The 25,344-nt window shown below is 43.2% G+C and overlaps 1 protein-coding gene across 1 annotated transcript in view; it reads left to right on the forward strand.

Annotated features, from left to right (window-relative positions):
- The first annotated feature begins 9,259 nt into the window (after positions 1-9,259).
- The window catches only part of LOC144603414 (epiphycan-like), a 29,971-nt gene continuing 13,886 nt past the window's right edge, over positions 9,260-25,344 (forward strand). Inside the window, 3 exon segments of the mRNA XM_078416596.1 lie at positions 9,260-9,454; positions 10,914-11,126; positions 22,007-22,151. Of these exon segments, the coding sequence (XP_078272722.1) occupies positions 9,260-9,454; positions 10,914-11,126; positions 22,007-22,151 (553 nt within the window).

Genomic DNA, 25,344 nt, shown 5'->3' on the forward strand with positions numbered 1-25,344 from the left:
TCTCATTTATCACTATCATCAGAATTTGGTCGCCCACGGAGCCAGTGGATTTTCCAGAAACTCATTCACATCTATCTTGCCTCGTGTGGTAAACTATCATGCCATCAGACTGAAGAAGGGGCCCGACCCGAAGCGGCACCTATCCATGTTCTCCAGAGATGCTGCCTGACCCGCTGAGTTGCACCATCACTCTGTGTAAATCAGCATCTGCACGTCCTTGGCATCTACTATTTCTTTTTACTAAATATCTGGTTTATCCTTGGATTGCTGCATCGGCCATTCTGTCTGATGTTACGCTATAGTTCCTTCAGAGATACAGCGTGGAAACAGACCTTTCGGCCCACCGAGCCAGCGATCACCCATACACTTAAATCTATCCTACTCCCTGGGGACAGTTTACAGAGTCCAAATAACCTACGAACCTGCACATCTTGGGAATGTGGGAGGAAACCGGAGCACCCGGAGAAAACCCACACAGTCACAGGGAGAAGGTACAAACTCTGTCCAGTCAGCCCCCGGTAGTCAGGATCGAACCCGGGTTTCTGGCGCTGTGAGGCAGCAACTCTACTGCTGCAACACGGTGCAGACTGAAAAGTTCCCCTTATAATGTTTTCCTGCAGCAGTGGCTAGAAAAATGTTCTCTTTCGAGTGTAGAGCTCTGAGGCACATCCTGATATGGAAGCAAATGCTGCCGTGTTAATCCAAATCTTTCTTTCTCAAAACACAAACATCCCATCTGCTCATACTCTGGTATCTGAACCACAACCTCATTTGCAATGTGAATAATTGAGTTGGTGGGAAATTCTGCTTGGCTAGCATCTTTTTTGCCATCATTAAACAAAAAATGGAATACTCCCAAAGGATTTTCAATCCCATCCAATTTATTCTCTGGGCTGTAAGATTCAGCTGGTGTCAGTGAAGATTTTAAAGCTTTTTTGGACATTGTTATGAAAAGAGGCAAACTACAAAATACACCAGAGAAACAAGTAACTGCAGATGCTGTTTTACAAAAACAGAACACAAAGTACCGGAGTAACTCAGTGGGTCAAGTGTTTAGAGATATAGGCATGGAAACAGGCCCTTCGAGTCCACGCCAACCAGCGTTCATCCCCTACACTAGTTCTATTCTATCCACTAGGGATGACTTACAGAGCCAATTAACCTATAAACCTACATGTTATTGGGAACGTGGCAGGAAGCCGGAGCACCCAGAGAAAACCCACAGAGTCGCAAGAAGTATGTACAGACAGCACCCGCAGTCAGGATTAAACCTGGGTCTCTGGCGCTGTAAGACAGCTATTCTACCACTGCATCTCCCGCCCCATCTCTGGAGAACATGGATAGGTGACGTCTCGGATCGGGAATATCGTCATCAGACACCCTTTGCTTTGCCATGCTCTGTTTGACAATGTTTATTCGAAGAGCAAAACAAAAGTAAGAAAGTCAGGGAGATAATGCAAACTGATGGATGGAAATGGGCAGTGATGATTCGAGAAGATGTATATTACAAACTGACAGAGGAGTTGTTGATTGTAGCATCTTCTCTCAGAGTCATCCTCATAACGGTAGCGCAGCGGTAGAGTTGCTGCTTTACAGCGAATGCAGCGCCGGAGACTCAGGTTCGATCCTGACTACGGGTGCTGCACTGTAAGGAGTTTGTACGTTCTCCCCGTGACCTGCGTGGGTTTTCTCCGAGATCTTCGGTTTCCTCCCACACTCCAAAGACGTACAGGTATGTAGGTTAATTGGCTGGGTAAATGTAAAAATTGTCCCTAGTGGGTGTAGGATAGTGTTAATGTACGGGGATCGCTGGGCGGGCCGGATTTGGTGGGCCGAAAAGGCCTGTTTCCGGCTGTATATATATGATATGATATGATGATATTCCATTCTGCAGACTTTAAAGTTTGCCAATATCTTTTTATATCTGTTGATATACTGACCTCTACTGGTTTTGCTCATATATGCGGATTTATTTAAAACGTGGTTACAATTCTTTAAGGCTTCACTTTAGGCTGTAGAGATAGTGTGGAAACAGGCACTTTGGCCCACCGAGTCCATGCACTAGCACTATCCTACACAGTAGGAACAATTTACAATTCATACTGAAGCCAATTAACCTACAAACCTGTGTAGGAAGGAACAGCAGATGCTGGTTTATACTGAAGATAGGCACAAAATGCTGCAGTAACTCAGCGGGTCAGGCAGCATCTCTGGAGAAAAGGAATAGATGACGTTTTAGGTCGGAACACTTGTTCAGATCTGAATCAGATCAGAAGAAGGGTTCCGACCCAAAATGTCACCTATTCCTCTTCTCCAGTGATACTGCCTGACCCACTGAGTTACTCCAGCATTTTGTGCTAACCTACAAACCTGTACATCTTTGGAGTGTGGGAGGAAACCGGAGCACCCGGAGAAAACCCACGCGGTCACAGGGAGAACGTACAAACTGTATACAGACAGCATCCTTGATCAGGATCAAACCCGAGTCTCAGGCGCAGTACGGCAGCAACTCTATCGCTGCGCCATTGTGCCACCCCCTTTTGTAAATTAAAATGTATATTTCCTTTAGAGTCAGTGGAATTCCCAAGACTGAAGTCCCAGCAAATGTTCTTGGTTGTTTACATTTAATATAGAATTGTTGGAAACAGTGAGTTGTGCAAGAGACCACATTATCTTGAGACTTCCAAATAAGTTAAACAGTTTAAGAATACCCCCTTTATTCTTAGCCTGGTTCCTTTTTTGCTAACATTGCATTTACTTTGTATCTAGCAGCTGTCATTTAAAATAAAGACCAGCATGGTGGCGCAGCGGTAGAGTTGCTGTCTTACAGCGGTAGAAACCCGGGTTCGATCCCGACGATGGTGCTGTCTGTATGTAGTTTGTACCTTCTCCCTTTGACTGCGTGAGTTGTCTCCGGGTGCTCCGGTTTCCTCCCACACTCTGGAACCATGTACAGGTTTGTAGGTTAATTGGCTTTGTTAAAACAATGTAAATTGCCCCTAGTGTGTTTAGGATAGTGCTAGTGTCCGGTGGTGATCATTGGTTGGCGCAGTCTCGGTGGGCCAAAGGGCCTGTTTCCACGCTGAATCTCTAAAGTAAAGTCTAAAGTCACCTATCCATTTTCTCCAGAGATGCTGCCTGACCCGCTGAGTTACTCCAGCATTTCATGTCTAAAAAGGTCCAGTGTTTAATTGATGTTATCAGTATGCTGCATCAGAAATATATCTAAGCTTGGCTGAAGCTGACCAGTTCTGCGCACCTGTAATCACACCAGACTATGGCCAAGGATCAGGCCGGATCATCAGGGGAATGTTGGTCAGGGACCTCTTGGCCAGATCAATATCAACAGTCCGTTCATGAACAGCTCCTCATTGTGGCTGCCCTTAACCCACATGATGTAATGTACAACTCAACCGCATAATGTACACAGTGTCAGATCAACATGTCAACATCTGATTTATTGACTAGACTTTAGAGATACATGGTAGAAATCGGTCCTTCGGCCCACCGAGTCCGCACTGACCAGCGATCACCCCGTACACTAGCACTATCCTACACACACCAGGGACAGTTTACAATTTTATTGAAGCCAATTAGCCGATAAACCTGTACGTCTTTGGAGTGCGAGAGGAAACGGGAAAAACCCCATAGGGTCATGAGGAAAACGTACAAACTCTGTACAGGCAGCACCCGTAGTCAGGATGGAAGCCAGTCTCTGGCGCTGTGAGCCACAGCTCTACTGCTTCACCACTGTGCTGCCCCCCCCCCTAATCCTATCACATATCTCATCTCAGTGAGTCAGAGACCCTCTAGGTAATCAATTTCATCAACCAGGTTAAAACAAATATGATGATTCCACTGTCTATGTCCAGAGGAAACAACCAACCTCAGTCCACTTGACCCTGGGATGATTGAGAATATATGAGGAGCGTTTGACAGCTCTAGGTCTGTACTCGCTGGAGTTTAGGAGGAGGGGGGACCTCATTGAAACCTACCCAATAATGAAACCATGGATCTGCACCTGGTGCTTTGAAAGAGGTTTCTGGGCTGATTATTATTCCACAATGTTCCTTGTGATCGGGGGCGAGTAGCAAATGTGACCCCACTACTTAAGAAATGAGGGAGCAAGGAGGGAGCGTCTGCAGGTGTACAGTAGAGAACATATTGACTGGTTGGGTCTCGGCCTGGTTCGGCAACTGGAACTCCCAGGAATGAAGAAGATTGTAAAAAGTGGTGACCTCTGCCCAGTCCATCACGGGTTCTAACCTCCCCACCATTGAAGGGATCTACAAGAGTCGCTGCCTCAAGAAGGCAGCCAGCATCATCAGAGACCCTCACCAACCTGGCCACGCTCTCATTTCACACCTGCCATCAGCAAGAAGATGCAGGAGCCAGAAAACTAAAGTCCAGGTTCAGGAACAGCTTCTTTCCTACAACCATCAGGCTATTAAACACCACACCTCCAAATATGCTCTGAACTACATCGACTTGGGGGCACTATTTTTGTCTTTGTACGTTTCAGGACATATGACATTAAACATTCCTGACTGATTTAATTCAAAACAGGCAGAGAAGGATTTGTATTTGAGATCCATCGGCTATGATCTTGCTAAATTATGGTGAAGACTTCTGTTCCTGTCTCTTGCATTCATATTGTACCACAATGACAGTCTTTATTAAAAATTGCTCCCTCACACCATGACATAACTGAAGGGCTTGGCTCTTGATTCATTTGGCAGCAACTCACCAAAAGGTCAAAGGGTTGTAAGTTCAATGCTCATTCAAGAAACTCAAACACGTCAGCTGGCCATTTACTTCGATGAAGTACTGCATTTATAAAGCTAAAGTATGCGAGGCGTAATTAAGTGTAAAAGATCCCCTATAATCATCCAAAAAGGTGCACTGGGTAGAGACATAGCCTCTCAGCATCAGAGACACAGGTTTGATCCCGACCTCTGCACTGTCTAGGTGGTAGCTCCGTGAATTACTCGTGACCGACTGTGTTTCATGCTTCGGTTTGGCTTGGCATTATGTAATAACAAGGGAGGCAGGTACTTCCAGAACATTTAAAAGACATTCGGACAGGTACGTGGATAGAATAGGTTTAGAGGGATACAGGGAAAGTGGGGCAGGTGGGACTGGTGTGGATGGCGCATGCTGGTCGGCATGGGCAAGTTGGTCTGAAGGGCCTGTTTCCACGCCGTATGACTATAACTAAATGAAACAAAGTCACACCTTAAAGTGTCACTGAGCATTCTTCAGTTTACTGATGAAGTCCTTGTGGCTCTTGAAACATACTGGATTATGTGTCTGGCATGTTGCATCTCGCACTGTTTTCCCATTTGGCTGCAGAATACATGCCCGAGAGGTTTTGTTTGACTTCAGAGGTCAGTTCTCAGTGGACTGCTGGGGCGCTGGTCTGGACGTGTTACATACTGGGCAGCGTTCCCGGGCCAGCCTTGATGTTAAGCTCTTCTTCCGTCGCCACCGCCTCCGGGCATTTTGCTCTGGTAAGGAGTCCTCGTTTCCCAGTGAGGATCCCATCTCCCGTCTCCAACATTGAGTCCGAGGAAGGGTCCCGACCCAAAACGTCACCCTATCCACGTTCTCCTGAGATGCTGCCTGACCCGCTGAGTTACTACAGCACTTTGTGTCTTGCATGGTTCTTTGAACAGGTTGTTTTTTGTCGCTCCGGATTCCAGCATCTGAAGACACTTGTATTTGGGACAGGGTTATGATTTCAGCCTGACTTTTTTTCTCTTTTGGTAGATTCTGAGCACAATGGTGAATTATGTGCTTCATTGTGCAGTGGGGGTTTAACCAGGTGCAGAGGGGGTTTAATCCACAATTGTGGCAGCCGTAGGCACTGCTGCAGACCCTGCCCTGCCCTGCCCTGCCTCAGCTGAAAGGGATGCTCATGGAGCATTGGCAGTGGTGTCACGGTCATCGTGCCCACGGCATGAGAACATCAGCAGATAAACGCTGGATAAATAACTCTTTGTAAGTCTGACCAAACTCTGTGAACTTTCCAAGGTGTTTGAGCAGCCAGGACTGAGCTGTGTACTGTAGACTGTTGACTGTAGACATATAGTGTGGAAACAGGCCCTTCGGCCCACTGAGCCTCTGCCGACCAGCGATCCCCGCACACCAACACTGTTCTACACACTAGGGACAATTTACAAGAGCCAATTAACTTACAAACCTGTACGCCTTTGGGATATGGAAGGAAAAGCTGAGCACCAACAGAAAACCCACGTGATCACAGGGAGAATGTGCAAACTCTGTAAAGACAGCACTCGTAGTCAGGATGGAACCCTGGTCCCTGGCGCTGTAAGGCAGCAACTCTCTCACTGTGTCACTATGCCACCCTAACATTTACATTTACCTAGATACTGGGTCGTTAAAAGTCCAGTGCTGGAGTAACGCAGGGGGTTAGGCAGCATCTCTGGAGCTCAGCCTTGGCCTATACGATCTCCTGGTTGCTAAACGTTTTAACTCCCACTCCCATTCCCATTCTGGCCTTTATGTCCTGGGCCTCCTCCACTGCCACAATGAGGCCAAATACAATTTGGAGGAACAGCTTGGGCAGCTTACAACCCAGAGGTATGAATGTTGATTTCTCCAATTTCAAGTAACTCCTGCATTCCCATCCTCCCTCTTCCCCACCTCAGTCATCCTACCAGTCCCACTCTTTGCATTCCTTTGGCCCACCTCTTCCCCAGCCAACAATGGGCCATTGTAGGCTCCATCCTTCTCAAGGTCATCTGTTGCTGGAACTGATTTGTTCTGGCCTTTTCCTGCCTCCAGTTACCTCCCCTCTCTACTTTCAGCCTGAAGAAGGGTTCCGATCCAAAACGTCACCTATTTCTTTTCTCCAGAGATGCTGCCTGACCCGCTGAGTTACTCCAGCGTTTTGTATCCATCTTCAGAATAAATCAGCATCTGCAGTTCCTTCCTACACAATACCCAAGGAGTCATTAGCGTATGTTCCCCAAGCATTTTTGTGAATGGAGAGTTTCAATTCATTTTTGCCAGAGCTTCAGATAAACATAATTAGGGAGCACTTTGTCAAACCACTGACTCGTGCCTTGTGGGTATAAGAAAGGCTTTGGAGGGACACAAAACACCCTACTGCAGGACATGCAGTCTCTGAGCTGATCTTATAACCATAGGCTCTGCGGCTAGTCCAGTTAAATGTAGGGTCAAAAGTGACCCTCAAGACAAAGGCGTGACAATGGTGATAGTAGTAACATTGAACGCCAAGGGAAGTAGTTAAACTCACCCTCATTAAAGATGTTCTCTGCCTAGCATCTATCAACTTATCACCCGAGCTTTGATCAGCCATGATCAGATTGAATGGCGGTGCTGGCTCGAAGGGCCTACTCCTGCACCTATTTTCTAATATTAGTTTAGCTTGTTATTCTCATTTGTACTGAGGATCAGCGAAAAACCTTTTTGTCGCATGCTATACTTGAATTACAATCAAGCCATCCACAGTTACAGGTACAGGATAAAGGGAGCAAGGTTTAATGCAAGATAAAGGCCAGTATTATAGATAGTCTGCTGGTCTCTAACGAGGTAGATAGTAGGTTAGGATCGCTTTCTAGTTGGTGATAGGATGCTGCAGTTACCCAATAACTGCTGGGAAGAAATTGTCCCTGAATCTGGAGGTGTGCGTTTTCACACTTCTGTACCTCTTGCCTGATGAGAGAGGGGTGAAGAGGGAGTGACTGGTCATGGATTATGCTGGTGGCCTTGCCGAGGCAGCGTGAAATGTGGATGGAGTCAATGGAAGGGAGGTTGGTTAGTGTCATGGTCTGGGCCGTGTCCACAACACTGCAATTTCTTGGCCTTGGATGGAGCTGTTCCTAAACTATGCTGTGATGCATCCCGATAAAATGCTTCTTGCAGCATATCTGCCGAAGGTGGTGAGAATCGTTGAGGACATTCTGAACTGCCTAAGGTTATTCAGCATTCAAGAATGGACCACTTCATTATGTGAGGAGATCACAGGTATTCATTTACAAATACTTTATCTCGCCTTTTTCACTCCTGTGCTAGACTCTGCCATTGTGGGAGGAGTTTCTTGGCACCACTTTCTTTACATTCTTTATCAAAAATCAGTAAATCAACCTTAATATGAAACCATGTCAAAAATGCATTAATTTTGATTGTACTTGTACTTGGTCGACTCACAGTACTCAGTCATTTGCATTTCAAAGGTCTATTGAGATGTTCTAAGAGAGAGAGGAGAGTACGTCAATGAGAAAACATGGAATATATATAGGAAGGAACAGCAGATGCTGGTTTAAAACGAAGGTAGACACAAAAAGCTGGAGTCGCTCAGCAGGACAGGCAGCATCTCTGGACAGAAGGAAGAGAACCCATTCCTTCTCTCCAGAGATGCTGCCTGTCCCGCTGAGTTACTCCAGCTTTTTGTGTCTATCTATGGTGATATATATATATATACACTCTTCAATGATTACTTAGTTATGGACTGACAAATAAAATGATTTGAATAAGCAGCTTTTACGTAATCAGAGTAGCGTGGGTAATGTTATAAAATAGCTACTAACATAGTGTGGCGAGTCTGTGGTTTTCATTGCCATAGACGGCTGCGGAGGCCAATCATTGGGTATTATTAAAGCAGAGATTGACAGATTCGTGATTAGTAAGGGTGTCAAAGGTTATGGGGAGAAGGCATGAGATTGGGGTTGAGAGGGGAAGATAGATCAACCATGATTGAATGTTGGAGGAGAATTGATGGGCCGAATGGCCCAATTCTGCCCCTGTGACTTAGAAATGCGCATACATTAAAAAGACACAATGTGCTGGAGTAACTCAACGGGGCAGGCAACATCTCTGGAGAACATGGCTAGGTGACGTTAAAAGTCGTGACCCTTCATCAAATTAAAGTTGAGTACATTTTAAATGGAGCGAACATTGTAGTTTCTAATACAAGTATTCATCAAGACCCAAATAATAGTGGGCTTTATTTGCTGTATGATTCGGGGCTGAAGGCATTGTTTCTCATCAGTATACATACAATCATCAGCAAAATTCTTTTTTGATTGTTGATTTGATTGCAAAATAGTCTCAGGGATACTGATGCTCCAGCTTTGTCACAGAGTATCACTGTGCTACACTGCAGACTCTCGCTAAGCTTTTCCTAGCCTAGACTGCAAACTTTTTGGAAATCTCAGGGTGCTGTGTGCAGCTTTTATTCCCTGAGACACTTGCAGAGGTAGTATTAGGTTACATGAAAGTAAACACTGTGTCACAGAGTCTACACAGCCATCGCTGTGGCAGCGCGTACAGTAGGTAAAGCCAGCTACACTTCATTCAAGGGAAGCCCTTGAATCAGATAAATGTAGCTGCATCTCATGGTGTTGAATTTCTTCATCATTTTCTCTACATTTTGCCAGTGGACCACTTCAGAGGATATCAACCGTGGGTGAGTGTTGGGCTTTCAATACATTTATAGAATCTAAATCAGTTCAATTTTTCTGATTGGTTTACATCTGCATAAAACTACAGATCAATCTTTCAAGTGCTGAAGAGGCAACTGCCAATTTTAATCAAACTCTTCAGAAATACTGATCAACCTAAGAGCTACTGAAGTGTCAACCACCAATTTTAATCAAACTGTTCATCACCTAGAATTCTTCAGAAGGAATGATTATAGACAGGGCAATGGATCAAAGAGGGCCAAGCATTTGTAGGGCGGATACAATGCTGATATTGTGGACATCTATTCAAACATGGAAAAGGAAACGGCTTTTAATTTTTGCTGTATATTAAAATCTTTTACTAAATACTATACTGCGGCAAAGGGGAATGTACAGAGAGAAGACTGTTTCACCTTTTGAGTTTGCAGGGGAGAATAGACAGAGCTTGACCTTGCCAAGAGAAATAAGGCTGAGATAGTGAGCAGCATGAGATTGCTGCAGCTCCAATTGAAGAAACTTTAATTTATCACAAGGTTTAAGTTGAAAACCCCATTCCACAAGTGAATCCAATGACCCATGAAAACGGTAAAAGTGTTTAAAAGGGTAATGGTAACACGGATAGCTGACTTTTCAGGTGGGGATCCTTCTTCAGATTAAATTGGAGTAAATTTAAAATGGAGTGCACATCACAGTTTCTAATACAAGCTTCCACCAGGATCTAAATAATAGTGGGCTGCATTTGCTGTATGATCCGGGACTGAAGGCATTGGTGTTCATCAGTATACAATCATCAGCAAAATCATATCCATTCACGGCTTATCCATTTCCCATTTTTGCTTAAATTTAAGGAAGATTTCTATTTCTCGGATTGAATCTAAGGTAGTGCATTCCGACTTTGATTCTATTTACGGACCCTCGGCCACAGTAGGTATTCTGACAAATAAGAGTCACAAAGTATCACTGTACGAAGTCAACCTCAATATTTTACAGTTTGACTGCAGAGTTTATGTGAAGACGACTGAAAAAAGGAAACCAGTGTGAAATCCTTGGGTTTCTCCACAATCCTCAGCTCCCAAAGGAATTTCATGTAGGCATGATTAGTGAAAGTCCACACACAGACTTGCTTTCATATGGAGAATCTCGTCTGTAAATAAAACAAATTGCTAGTCTCCACAAGCTGAAATGTAATTTGAGGTGCATATTCACAGGAAGGCTTCATTTGAATTCGCTTGCTTGAGTAAACTAGCATTTGGGTGTATTTGCTTTGTAATAGATTTTATGATTGGAATGTATTTATTATGTCAAGGCATGTGAATTTTATTAATAAAAGATCATTATCTAAAGGACCCAAGAGGAGAGTGAATCTCCACAGAATGTACAAGCAAATCCATTACTCTTGGATTTTAAACTAAAAAGAGCACTTCCTTTTAAAGAAGTGTTAATGGTACCATTTATTTCTTCAAGAACTCAAGAATGAAGACCTTTGCTTATAAAATACTGGTGGGGTTTCTGCTCCTAGAGGCAGTTCTTGCTGCTCCTGCAAGGAATGAGGAGAGAACAAAGTTGAAACAAATACAGTTATTACCTGACGATCACTTTGAAGATCTCGGTTATGTGAATCAGGAAGCAAGTACTTTGTATGACTATGAAGAGGAGTTGATCATTAGTGAACCAGAGGTAACCATTTTAATTCTCCCAGTGATGAATAACTAGATGTATAGTGTTTCAAATGAAATTACTTTGAACCTTCTGCAGTTTTAACCGGAATGTATCATTCAACAAGGGCACCCTTTTGTGTAGAAAGGAACTGCAGATGCTGGCTTATACCATAGACATAAAAAGCTGGAGTAACTCAGCGGGTCAGGCAGCATCTCTGGAGAAAAAGAATAGGTGATGTTTCGGGTCGGAACCATTTTCACTCTTTTCAATAAATCTACTTCTTCCTGAGGCTACAGTTGTTAATTGCTGGTAATATTTTAAAACTTACCCTGTAGTGAGGTTGTTGATAATCTTGGTCTCTATTTCAGTAGTTCTGTATCTTTAAGGAAGAGCTGGATTAATCTAGATGGAGCACTCGGTTTTTAGGTCTCATTTTTAAGGCGATAAACTGTGTCTTTTTAAATGCATTGTTAAATTGTGTTTTATAAACTCAGTGTGTATAAAAATTGTGATTTCCCCCCCCCCCCCCCCCACTGTCAATATAATAGTTTTCCAATGTTGCTGATAAAAGTGATAACTCAAGCTACATTACTACTGAGTACCAAATGTAATATTCAGTTTAAGTGATGGTGTCAAGGAAACATTGAAATAATATCAAATTACTGTGAAGAATATATTAGACAATAGACAATTGATATTTGATATTGATATTGATATTAGATCATTGATATTGATTTTAGCCATTGTATGAAACCTTACCCAAGAAATTGTCGATGCATTCAGTTAGTCTTGTGCTAAGTGGCGCATTTGCCAAACTCAATAATCTGGACCAGACATCTCAGCAGATTAATTTAATTTAGTTTAGTTTAGAGATACACTGTGGAACCAAGCCCTTAGGCCAACCGAATCCGCACTGATCACCCATACACTAGTTCTATCCTCCGCATTAGGGACAATTTGCAGAAACCAATTAACCAACAAGCGTGCAAGTCTTTGGGATGTGGGGGGAAACCGGAGCACCCTGAGAAAGCCCACACGGTCACAAGGAGAATGTGCAAACCCTGTATAGATAGCACGTACAGTCAGGATGGAACCCGGGTCTCTGGCGCTGCAAGGCAGCAGCGCCACCACTTTCTGGAATGTAAAAATCAATAACCACCCTGATGGCATTCAATTTTAATGAAAGGTAGGTTGTGGAGTTCAAATCACAGTTCACATACTCTAAAGACCCAGTGTCTGCTTTTCATCACATCACTTAACCCAGCATTCCTACTGCAGCAAAACAAGACTGCAAGGCAGCAAGACTTAATAGGAAATTGGAACAACTTTTAGGTGAGCACAGTATATATGAGACATCTATAAATTGTAGTCTGCAACTTCTGAAAATGGAGGAGCAGACTGCTTAGGGCTGGCAAGTTGCAAATAGTTTTTTTCTCTTCCAAATAAATCATTGTGAATGCAAAGTGTAACTAAATCTTAATTAAATCCTACAAGTTTTTACAGTAATTACTGTAATGATTATATTCTCATTAATAAGCATCATAACCTCATTTGTTATGCATCAAAGTTAAATGGCAATAATTAAAAAATATTTGTTTGCAAGACTCATTTAAGAAACAAGTTACATCAATCAAGTACAAAACATAATGGTGCATAATGCATTCAAAATGAATGGTAAAGCAAATTAAATAATCAAAGATTCTCAAGGATCCTAGCACATCACATTAAAGTACAAAGCAGATTATTGTGTCACTATTATGATACATTAACAAGTCAAATTAGAAGATCCTCAACAATCAAGGAATGGAATTAAATACTACAAGCTGTGCCAGAATATATCTCCATCATTTAAACAGACCAATATACCTCAAACGAAAAGCACTACTTCTAGGAATAATTAACTCACTTATTCAAATACATTCAACTATCTTTAAAATTAACTTTACTCTTAGATTAGTTTATTGGTGCCACGTGTACCGAGGTTCAGGGAAAAGCTTTTTTGTTGCATGCTATCCAGTCAATGAAAATATACATGGTTACATTCAAGCTGTCCACAGTGTACAGATACAGAATAATGAAACAACGTTTAGTGCTTTTACAAGGATTTTCATTACCAAGATAGCCATGGGGCGGCCAAAACAAATCTCCAAACAAATGCCCTCTAGAGAGCAAGGTGGACATCCATTTTCTGTTGTATTTGGAAATATGCCCATCAGCATTTCAGTTATACTTTGCAAAATATTCCATACCAACACATTCTGTGATATTCAGCCATAGAGTCATACAGCGTGGAAACAGGCCCTTCGGCACAACTTGCCCACACCGGCCAACATGTCCCAGCTACACTAGTCCCAAGAGTCACCATGCATTAACCAAGAATGTAGACTCCTTCCTTGATTATTTACACCGACAGCCAATATTTTAAGTGTAAATCTAATCCTTTAACTCTAAGTCTTGACAATGCTGAGATTGCACTGGTTATAATCAACATTGCTGTAGGAAATTATATGCATTAGAACACAAACCAAGAAATGATAAATCAGTGGGACTCAAACATAATATGCAAATAAAAGATGACAAAGATCTTTCCCTTTCACTTGCCAGCATGCTACATTTTAAATTTTCAAAATTTCATCAACACTTTCAGACTATGTGTATGAATAGATAAATCATAGAAAAGCAAAAACCTTTATGATTGATCTTTTCTTGAATCCAAGCAGTTCCAAAGCATTTTCAATCTAAATAACCACCTTTGAAGTGTAGTTACCATTCTACAACATGAAAAATAGTAAATGAGGACAGAGTGCTGGAGTAACTCAGCAGGTCAGGCAGTATCTCTGGAGAACATGGATAGATGACATTTTGGATCGAGAACCTTCTTCAGACTAGAAGGATCTTGAACCGATCGTCACCTATCCATGTTCTCCAGAGATGCAGCCTGATCTGCTGAGTTACTCCAGCACTTTGCATCTTTTAGTGTATGAACCAGCATCTGCATTTCTTTGTTTCTAAAGTGAAAAATGGCATACTCTGACAAGTAATAATCAGTACTCCATTTTGTTGACATTGACTGAGAAATATTGTTTGAAACAACTGGACCAACTCCCTACTTTGAAAATAGTGGGAAAATATATTTTCCATCCACAGGAGAGTGCAGATGAGGACATCGTAAAGAACCCACGTTCAAATTTTCGACACTCATAGATTCGACCTTCAGCCCAACTTGCCCATACCGACCAACATGCCCCATCTACACTAGTCCAACCTGCATGCGCTTGGCCCATATCCCACTAAACCTATCCTATCCATCCCTCTGCTCCACACTGGAGTGTAGGCATGAATGGTGTGCTCTGTTTTGGGAATTTCTGGCCAAGGTTGTGAGTGGTCCCCCAATTCACCTTATAAATTAAACAAGCTTGTCTCGGAACCTTTAAACCTTAACAGTGAACCATTCATATTTATTTTGTATTCTGCTATCATCCACACAATGAATGTGGACAGGATGTTTCCACTAGTGGGAGAGTCCAGTACCAGAGGGCACAGCCTCAGAATAAAAGGACATACCTTTAGAATAGAGACGAAGAGGAATTTGTTTAGTCAAAGGGAGGTGAATCTGTGGAATTCATTGCCACAGACGGCTGTGGAGCCCAAGTCTTTGGGTTTTAAGTGGAGACTGACAGATTCTCGATCAGCATTGGTGTCAAGGGTTATGATAAATATTCATACCCACACATCTACCTCTCACCCCTCCTGCTCTGCTTCCTCACCTTAGAGACTCCAGTCACAAACTGACCACAAAACAATGAGCAGAACTGTAGTAGCAAATGGAAAGGCCACGTGGAGTTGGTGTTCGAAGTAACAGGCAATTTATTAAAACTGCAGTGCACACCAGGAGGCCCGTCAAAGCCGATCTGCTGAGCGCAACTTTGGTACAGCTTTTATATTCTCAGCTGACAAGATTACACAGGAACTTGATTAACAGTAAAACGAGGTCTTGATTACAGAATGGAGGCTGCAGAAAGACTTAATTGGGGCAATTTACAAACTAGGTCTTGATTACAGAATAAAATGACTATCCACAAGTCTAACTTAGTCGATGGTAGATCCAATTTTCTGTTACAGTGATGGGTGCACGCTATGACAGAAATGGGTGATGTTCCTGAAACATGGGTGTCGTCACTGAGGAGCATTTCACGTATCTACTTGAAGGCTTTGTCTGCAGTTCCCTGTCACCACATTAGCACAATCCACATCACTATTTACTAGTTATTACCCCTCACTATTCTTTCCCCAACAACAGAACTAAACATCCCGAGCCCATCAAATGTCTCCCCCCACCCAGCCACGCGTGATGGTCTTCAGAAATGATGATCAATTGATTTCTAAAAATCCAATTTCTAAAAAAAATCACTACCGATTTCTAAAAAACTCATGTATCAAACCCGCACGTCTTTGGGACATGGGAGGAAACCCATGCGGTCACAGGGAGAATGTGCAAACTCCACATAGACAGCACCTGACTAAAGCCAGACAGATTGCTTTACAAAAAAAATGTATGTCTTACTTTTAAAAGAAACGCAAAATGTTTCGGGTCGGGCCAAACGCAAGCAGGTGGGGCCAGTGTAGATGGGACATGGTGGTCAGTGTGGGCAAATTGGGGCTGAAGGGCCCATTTCCACACTGCATGATTCCATAGCACTGGAAATGTATTTTGAACTGGGTCGAACTCTCTTGGAGAAGTTTCAATGGCACTGATGAAACATCCTGAGAACTAAAACAGCTGGTAGAGATGCCACCTCACAGCACCAGAGACCCGGGTTCAATCCTGACCTCAGGTGCTGTCTATCTGGAGTTTGCACATTCTCCCCGTGACCACATGGGTCTCCTCCCACATCCCCAAGACGTCCATGTTTGTAGGTTAATTGGCCTCTGTAAATTGCCCCTAGTGTGTAGGGAGTGGATGAGAAAGTGGGAGAACAGAACTGGTGTGAACGGATGGTCGTGGAGGACTCTTTAAAACATAAACACAAGATTTAAACCAGATTCTCTGACATTAAGATTATCATAATGATCAAATACACAGCACAGTCTCGTTGTAGTACCAGGACAACATGTTTATGCTCAAGGACTACAGGGAGCTAAGACACTCATATCACATTTTTAGTTCTATTGTTAGTTGGATTTTGGTTCTGTTACATGGTCCAAATGACCAAGCCTAACACTATTTATTAATTATATAACAGAGGAGGTTGCTGAGGCAGGGGTTATCACGATGTTCAAGAAGCAATTAGATAGGTACAGCATAGGTTTAGAGGGATATGGGCCAAATGCAGGCAAGTAAGTCTAGTGTAAATGGGATATGTTGGTCAGTGTGGGCAAGTTGAGCCGATGGGCCTGTTTCCACACTGCATGACTCTCTGACTATAACACCCATGGAGTAATATAGGGTGGAAACAGGCAGGCCCTTTGGCCCAACCTGCCCATGTTGACCAAAATGCCCCATCTACACTTGTCCCACCTGTCCACATATCTTTAAATCTTTCCTATCCATGTACCTCAGAGTCATACATCACGGATATAGGCCCTTCAGCCCAACTTGACCGCACTGACCAACATGCCCCATCTACACGAGTCCCACCTGCCCGCATTTGGCCAATATCCCTCTAAACTTATCCTTTCAATGTACCTGTCTAAATGTTTCTTAAACATTGTGATAGACCCTGCCTTAACTAAGCTCCTCCGGTTGCTAGTTCCATACACCCACCACCCTTTGTTTAAAAAAATTGCCATCAGGGTGCCTATTAAATCTTTCCCTCTTTTGTAATATAATCATTAAAAATTAATTATTAGACCTACAGCTGCCTGCAATATACACTGCATCCTTGGAGAAAAGGAACAAGTAACATTTCAGGTCGGTACCCTTCTTTTGACTGGGTATGATCTTCAATTTATCATCGGTGTAAACCAGCATCTGCAGTTCCTTTCTATGCCTTTTCAGTCCATGTGTTTGTGCACATGTGTGGATAATGTTTGGTAGTCCTTTGTGGGTGGGAATGCCACGAGGCTATTTCTGAATCAGAATCAGAATTCAGAATCAGAATTACCTTTATTTGTCATCCAAAAAAACAAGTCTTTTGGATGAGATTTCGTCACCCACAGTCCAACAACACAGTCCTTTAGTTTATGTTTTAGGAGCAGAATTTGGTCATTCGGCTCAAGTCTACACCACCATTCAATCACGGCTGATTTATCTTTCCCTCTCAACCCCATTCTCCTGCCTTCTCCCCATAACCCCCGACACCCATACTAATCAAGAATCTATCAAACTCCACCTTAAAAATACCCATTGACTTACCCGCCACGGCCTTCTGTGGCAATGAATTTCACAGATTCAGCACCCTCTGACTAAAGAAATTCCTTATCCCCTTTCTGAAGATACTTCCTTTTATTCTGAGGATATGGCCTCTGGTCGTGGACTCTCCCACTGGTGGGAACGATCATTTTAGATTAGAGAAGATAAATTTATAATTGCACCTTTCACACCCTCAGGACTTGGCAGCAATTTGGAAGGTAGTCGCTGTTGGAACGTGAAGTGCTGTCATCTAAACTAATGCTTAGAACTGCAACATCAGGAATAGTGCAAAGGCATATGCCTCCTGGCTGGCCAAATTCTCTGCTGGGATATGTTGAAAGATCAAAATCCTTGATATTCCAAGCAAATAGCAACCATGGCTCAGTGCCATCAATCTGTATGTTGAAGTTTTAGTTTAATTGGGAGATACAGCGTGGGAACAGATCCTTTGGCTCACTGTGTCGACACCGACCAGCGATTACTCTGTACACTATAATAATAATAATAATAATAATAATAATGCATTACATTTATATAGCGCTTTTCATATACTCAAAGGCGCTTTACAGGGATTTAGAGAACATAGGGAAGTGAATAAATAGATAAATAAGTAAACGAACAGAGAAAGGAGACAGAGGGTGAGGTGACCTTCAGTGGTTGAAGGCAGTGCTGAACAGGTGAGACTTCAGTGATGTTTTGAATGTGGTGAGTGAGGAGGAGTCTCTGACGGTTTGGGGTAGTGAGTTCCATAGGGTGGGAGCAGCGATGGAGAAAGCCCTGTCCCCCCAGGATCTGAGTTTGGTCCGGATGTGGGGGGGGATAGGAGATTGGCAGCAGCAGAGCGGAGGGTGCAGGTGGGAGTGTGCCTGTGGAGGAGGTCGGTCAGGTAGGATGGGGCCAGGTTATGGAGGGCTTTGTAGGTCATGAGGAGGATTTTGTACTGGATTCTCTGGGGGATGGGGAGCCAGTGGAGTTTATAAAGGACGGGGGTGATATGGTCACGGATCGGGGTGTGGGTGAGTAGACGGGCAGTGGAGTTTTGAATGTATTGAAGTTTACTGATGATTTTTGAGGGTGCGCCATAGAGGAGGCTGTTGCAGTAGTCCAGACGGGAGGTGATGAAGGCGTGGATGAGGGTTTCTGCAGCTGTGGAGGAGAGGGATGGACGGAGACGGGCAATGTTTTTGAGGTGGAAGAATCTAGCACTATCCTACACACTTGGGCCAATTTACAATTTTTACTGAAGCCAATTGACCTGCAAACCTGTGTGGGAGGAAACCAGAGCACCCGGAGAAAACCCACGTGGTCTCGGGGAGAACGTACAAACTCCGTACAGACAGCACCCCTTAGTGAGGATTGAACCCGGGTCTCTGGCGCTGTAAGGCAGCAACTCTACCTCTGTGCCACCATGTAGCCCTAATTAATCTTTTGAATTGGTTTATGAATCTAAATATAAAGTTTGAGTCTAAACCTTTAGCGTATAAAGTTAATGAGTCCGAGGACAGGTCCCAACTTGAAACGTCACCTATCCATGTTCTCCCGAGATGCTGCCTGACCTGCTGAAGTACTCCAGCATTTTGTCTTTCTTTACTATAAAAAGCATATGCTGTTACTTGTTCTACCATATTGTATTTACAAGTGTTTGTGTCTGCATATTGCTATTTGAACATAATCACTAGGAAACTATATTATATTTCAAATTATATTTCTGACAAAATTGTTAATTGACTGGTTTAAGGAGCAGAATTAGGCCATTTGGCCCATTAAGTCTGCTCTACCATCTTGACTAAGAGCAATGCCTGTACGGAGTTTGCACGTTCGTCCTGTGACCACATGGGTTTTCTCCAGGTGCTCCAGTTTCCTCCCACATGCCAAAGATATACAGGTTTGTAGCTTAATTGGCTTCAGTTAAAAATATATATAAATTGTCCCAAGTGTGTAGGATAGTATCAGTGTATGGGGTCATCGCTGGTCAGCACAGGCTCGGTCTAAAGTCTAAAAACAATCTAAAGTTAATGATCAGTCTATAGCCAGTCAGAATCATAGAAACATCTAACACCAAAGAAGTCCATTCTGCCCATCATCCCTGGGCCAGATCTCCAAAAGAGCTATTCATTTCATCCCACTCCCCATACACTAACACCTGAAAATACTTATTTTACACATATATATCCTACATAAGATGTGCAAAACTCTCTACCTCTAGTTGGCAGAATCCATGAGGAATATACATTTTAACTTTCACCTGCACGTAGAAGGGGGGAGGGAAAAGATTCAATGGCACTTTATCAGCACATGTACCTAGGTACAGTGAAATGCTTTGTTTTACACACAAGCCAGTAAAGTCATGTGGCAGACCTTGCCGAGGCAGTGAACAAGTGCCACCACATTTCGGCTCCAACAAAGTTACACAAGACTTCACCAAAAGAGATCAGAAATTCAAAACTCACCTCACTGGTTTTGAATAGATTATAAGATTCTATCCATGACCCCCAACCTGCCAAAGCCAAATCTGCCCTCGTCTAATATCCACTAATTCCCCCTACTAACGAGCAAGAGTGGCATTTATTGTGTTTTGTTTTATGTTTAAGTATTTTCACCTGTGTGTCATTATCATTCATGTTAATTGAGTTCCCTCTTGATGTTCTGATGTTTGTTTCTACCTTTGTTTAGTCTTGGATTTGTATCCCTTATACAGAGCTCTTGTTATCATGATTTATATACAACAGTACTCTTGTTATCATGATTCTAGTAAAAGCCATTTTTGAGTTTAACTTATTCCTGTGTCTTCTCTGTGGTTGGGTGTACTCAGTTTAGAATTTAGACTCTAGAGGAAACAGTGTGGAAACAGGCCCTTTGGCCCACTGAGTCTTCCCCATCACTCTGAGTAAACAAAAACTTGCTCTGCACATCTCCATTAAACTTTCCCCTTCTCACCTTAAAACTATGCCCTCTAGTGTTGGACACTTCCGCCCTGGGAATAAGGTTCTACCCTATATACCCAATCTAGATAGGGTAGTAAATGGTGATGCCTCTCATAATTTTATATACTTCTATCAAGCCTCCCCTCAACCTCCAAGTCTATCCACTCTCTCTCTCCCTGCAGCTGAAACTCTCTATTCCAGGCAGCATTCTGGGAGGCCTCCTCTGCACATGCTCCAAAGCCCCCACTTCTTTCCCGTAAAGAGGGTGACCAGAACTGCGCGCAATACTCCCAAGTGCGGCCTAACCAAGTTTACAGAGCTGCATTATGACTTCCTGACTCTTATTCTCAATGCTCCTAGCAATGAAAGCAAGCATACCATATGCCATCTTTGCCACCCAACATAATGTTGGATAGCATTTCTTTGAGTACAAAAGATAAATCAGGATGTTTCAGAATTAAAAAATGAGACAGGAAAGTTATAGAGAGATTATTAGATGAATCTAGTTTATATATCACTATTTTGAAACTAGATCCTGGGCATTCAGGAAAAAAAATCAGGAAGCACTTTGTCATATAAAGGCTATAAAATAGTTGTGGCACATCTTGAATCCACAACCTTCTGCCTCAAGAACCAGAAGGCACCTATTGAAAGACAGTTGACGAAAGAGGAAAAAAATAGCAAAGATCAAAGTCACGATATTTTAATTACAAATATATGTTCTCAGCTATGGTTGGCATTAAAACAAAATTTGATCTTTCATTAGTAAGTTTGCAGTTTTGCAATATCCTTTCAATAGGGCGGCACAGTGGCGCAGCGGTAAAGTTGCTACCTCAGTGCCAGAGACCCGGGTTCGATCCTGACCACGGGTACTGTCTGTACGAAGTTTGTACCTTGTCCCTGTGACGGCGTGGGTTTTCTCCGATTGCTCCGGATTCCTCCCACACTCCAAAGACGTACAGGTTTTGTAGATTAATTGGCTTTGGTAAGTTGTAAATTCTCCCTAGTGTGCAGGATAGTGCTAGCGTATGGCGTGGTTGCTGGTCGGCACGGACTCGTGTGCCGATGGGTCTGGTTCTGCGCTGTATCTCTAAAGTCTAAAGAACCAGAAAGTACCTGTTGAAACACAGCTGATGAAAGAGAAAAAAATAGCAAAGATCAAACCCAGGGTGTTTTAATTACAAATACTGTAGATGTTCTCAGAGATCGGTCGAACGGTTAACAGGATAAAGTCTTTCATTAATTAGTTCGTATGATTGCAATATACTTTGAAGAACTTTTGAGAGTTTCAGTCTCCAGAGCCCTCGTGTGGTAGAGCGTGGTAGGTTCACTAAAACGGATTCCCTTGATTGCCAAAGATGGACACAAAGTGCTGGAGTAACTCAGCGGGACAGGCAGCATCTCGGGAGAAAAAGGAATAGGTGACGTTTCGGCTCGGGACCGTTCTCCCATCAATCATCATGACCATCCTTTTTCTCCAGAGATGCTGCCTGAACCGCTGAGTTAATCCAGTACTTTGTGTCTATCTGTGGTATAAACCGGCATCTGCAGTTCTTTGTTTTGACATTTTGCCTTGATTGGCATTGTGTGTATATATAAATCTTTAACTTTTCAATCATAAGGTGAAAGTTGGAAGGCTGGACCCTTCCGAGAACAGTGTGTTTGAAACCTATGGCAGTGGCTATGAGGAGGAAGAGTCTGCCTATGGACCTTTGGATCCTGGAGCTCCAAGTGTGCCCGGCCTCCTTGGCCCTGACTCCAAAGAAGGTTTGTAGCGGGAACAGAATGAGGTGCTATTCACAACCTGGGTCTGTTTGCACTTCATGGAATTTTGGATGATTGCCCCAAATTACATTCTCAGTATTCTTTTACAAAATTGTAAATGTAAGACTAATTTCAACAAAGCACGACTGCTAAACGAAACTAAATTAAGCAGAAAATTAGCTGATACTAAGGAAAAAGGCAGTACGGTGGCGCAGTGGGAGAGTTGCTGCCTTACAGCGCCAGAGATCCGGGTTCGATCCTGACTACAGGTGCTGACTGTACGGAGTATGTACATTCTCCCCGTGACCTGCATGGGTTTTCTCCGGGTGCTCCAGTTTCCTCAAACACTCCAAAGGCGTACAGGTTTGTAGATTAATTAGCTTGGTATAATTGTAAAATGTCCCTGGTGTGTGTAGGATAGTGCTGGTGCACGGAGATCGTTGGTCGGCACGGAATCAGCGAGCTGACGAGCCTGTCTCCGCGCTGTATCTCGAAACTAAACTAAACTTATACTAAATGTATTACTTTTTAAATTGCTACAAAACACCATAAATGGTAATTTATTTTCAGTGTAGCTAGACACAAAATGCTGCACCAACTCAGCGGGTCAGGCAGCATCTCTGGAGAAAAGGAATAGGTGAAGTTTCGGGTCGAGACCCTTCTTCAGACTGAGAGTCAGGGGAGAGGGAAACTAGAGATGTGAAAAGGTTCAGAACCAATCAGATTCGGCACCGATGACTCAGGAAAGGTGGAGCCCACAAAGGTCCATTGTTGGCTGTGGAAGAGGGAACAACAGAGGGATACGAACAGTGAAACTAGCAGGACAAGTAGGGTGGAGGAGGGATGGAGAGAGAGGGGTTGCGTTACTTGAAATGAGAGAAATCAACATGCCTCTGGGTTGTAAGGTGCCCAAGCGAAATATGAGGTGCTGCTCCTCCAATTTGTGCGTGGCCTCAATCTGACAGTGAAGGAGACCCGGGACAGAAAGGTCAGATGTTAGTTAGAATTGACAGAGAAACCTTTGTAATCCTCTCTTTGTAATTCTGGCGCGTAAATAGCTTTTTCCCCTAAATTCTTCACCACAGTGTGTGATTTTTCCAGTGTCTATAATCCAACCACAGCAGACAAAGACCAACCGTAAATTGGATCTGCAGTTCCAGACTTTGGATATATACATGGCATACCAATCAGATAGAACCCAAACCCAACATTCCACATTGCAGGAAAAGATTAATACTTGGACATTAGTAGTCCGCAGTTATGTAATATTCCTGGTTCAAAATGGGGTACAGTGAAAACTGTCCCAATTATAAAATGCAGAGATATTTTCATTTAAAATTTTCCACTATTTCCTCTGAAAAAGTTAATTTTGTAATAATTTAGAGGGCTTGGAGCTCGCTTGTGTTCGTTCCAGCAGGAGAGAAATTCTGCAGCGGCAGAGCCAAAGTAAATTGTTAACCACAATATACAAGGACTCAGTATTCAACTAAAAGACGTACTGTAACTATTCTACCTAAAATCATCTGGTGCTTTTCGGGGAAAAAATCTGTAAAATCTACTATTCCCTGCACAATTTCAGCCACATGTATTTTATAGAGGTGTATAAGATCATGAGATACATGGATTACGTGGATAGGATATGTTTAGAGCGATATGGGCCAAACACCACTATAGATGGGACATATTGGTCTGCGTGGGCAAGTTGGGCCGAAGGGCCTGTTTCCACGCTGAGAGGCTAGATGACTTTATGACTCTATGAGAGAGACAGGGTGGATGCACAGTCTTTTACCCAGAGTAGGGATACTCTGGGTAAAAGAATACTTAATTAATGAGAACCAGAGGACAAAGGTTCAAGGTGAGGGGAGAAAGATCTAATAAGAACCTGAGGGGCAACCTTTTTACACAAAGGGCGGTGAGTGTATGGAACGAGCTGCCTGAGGAGGTAGTTGGGGCAGGTGCTATCACAACGTTTAAAAAACAGAGAAGGCACATGGATAGGATAGGTTTAGAGGGATATGGGGCAAATGCAGCCAGGTGGGACTAGTGTAGATGGGGCATGTTGGTCGGAATGGGCTAGTTGGGCAGAAGGGCCTCTCTCCATGCTGTTTGACTCTATGACACGACACGCAAGTAGCCCCAGGAAATTCAATTATACAATTCCATGACAATTGTAGGAAAAAAAATCTGCAGATGCTGGTTTAAATCGAAGGTAGACACAAAATGCTGGAGTAACTCAGCGGGTCAGGCAGCATCTCGGGAGAGAGGAATGGGTGATGTTTCGGGTCGAGACCCTTCTTCAGTGATGTCAGGGGAGGGGGCGGGGCAAAGATAGAATGTAGTTGGAGACAGGAACACTAGTGGGAGAACATTGGAAGGGGGAGGGGATAGAGAGGAAAAGCAGGGACTATCTGAAGTTAGAGAAGTCAATGTTCATACTGCTGGGGTGTAAACTACCCAAGCGAAATATGAGGTGATGTGCCTCCAATTTGCGCTGGGCCTCACTCTGACAATGGAAGAGGTCCAGGACAGAAAGGTCAGATTGGGAATGGGAGGGGGAGTTGAAATGCTGAGCCACCTGGAGATCAAGTAGGTTAAGACGGGCTGAGTCTATCCATGAAAATTGTGCTGTGCAGCTGAAAATTGGGTTAACATTGCTGTGCAGCTGAAAATTGGTGTCTTAACCCCCCCCTGAGAAATTCAGCCCTATATTTCTTCATTTTGACAGGATTTTCAATTGACTGGATAGCATGCAAACAAAAGTTTTCACTGTACCTCAGTATGCGTGACAATAATAAACTAAACTAAACCAAACCAAACCAAATTGTCCCACCACATTCTTCGTAGGAAATGTAAAATTAATCTTCAGTGACATTTTTAACCTCACTGTTCTGAAAGATTATTATTCTTATATACTCATAACGCTCCGTTACTGGTGCTCCGGTTTCCTCCCACATCCCAAAGACGTGCGGGTATGACAATAGACAATAGACAATAGGTGCAGGAGTAGGCCATTCAGCCCTTCGAGCCAGCACCGCCATTCAATGCGATCATGGCTGATCACTCTCAATCAGTACCCCGTTCCTGCCTTCTCCCCATACCACCTCACTCCGCTATCCTTAAGAGCTCTATCCAGCTCTCTCTTGAAAGCATCCAACGAACTGGCCTCCACTGCCTTCTGAGGCAGAGAATTCCACAT

The sequence above is a fragment of the Rhinoraja longicauda genome, chromosome 20 (genome assembly GCF_053455715.1).
Source record: "Rhinoraja longicauda isolate Sanriku21f chromosome 20, sRhiLon1.1, whole genome shotgun sequence".
NCBI classification, from domain to species: Eukaryota; Metazoa; Chordata; class Chondrichthyes; order Rajiformes; family Arhynchobatidae; genus Rhinoraja; species Rhinoraja longicauda.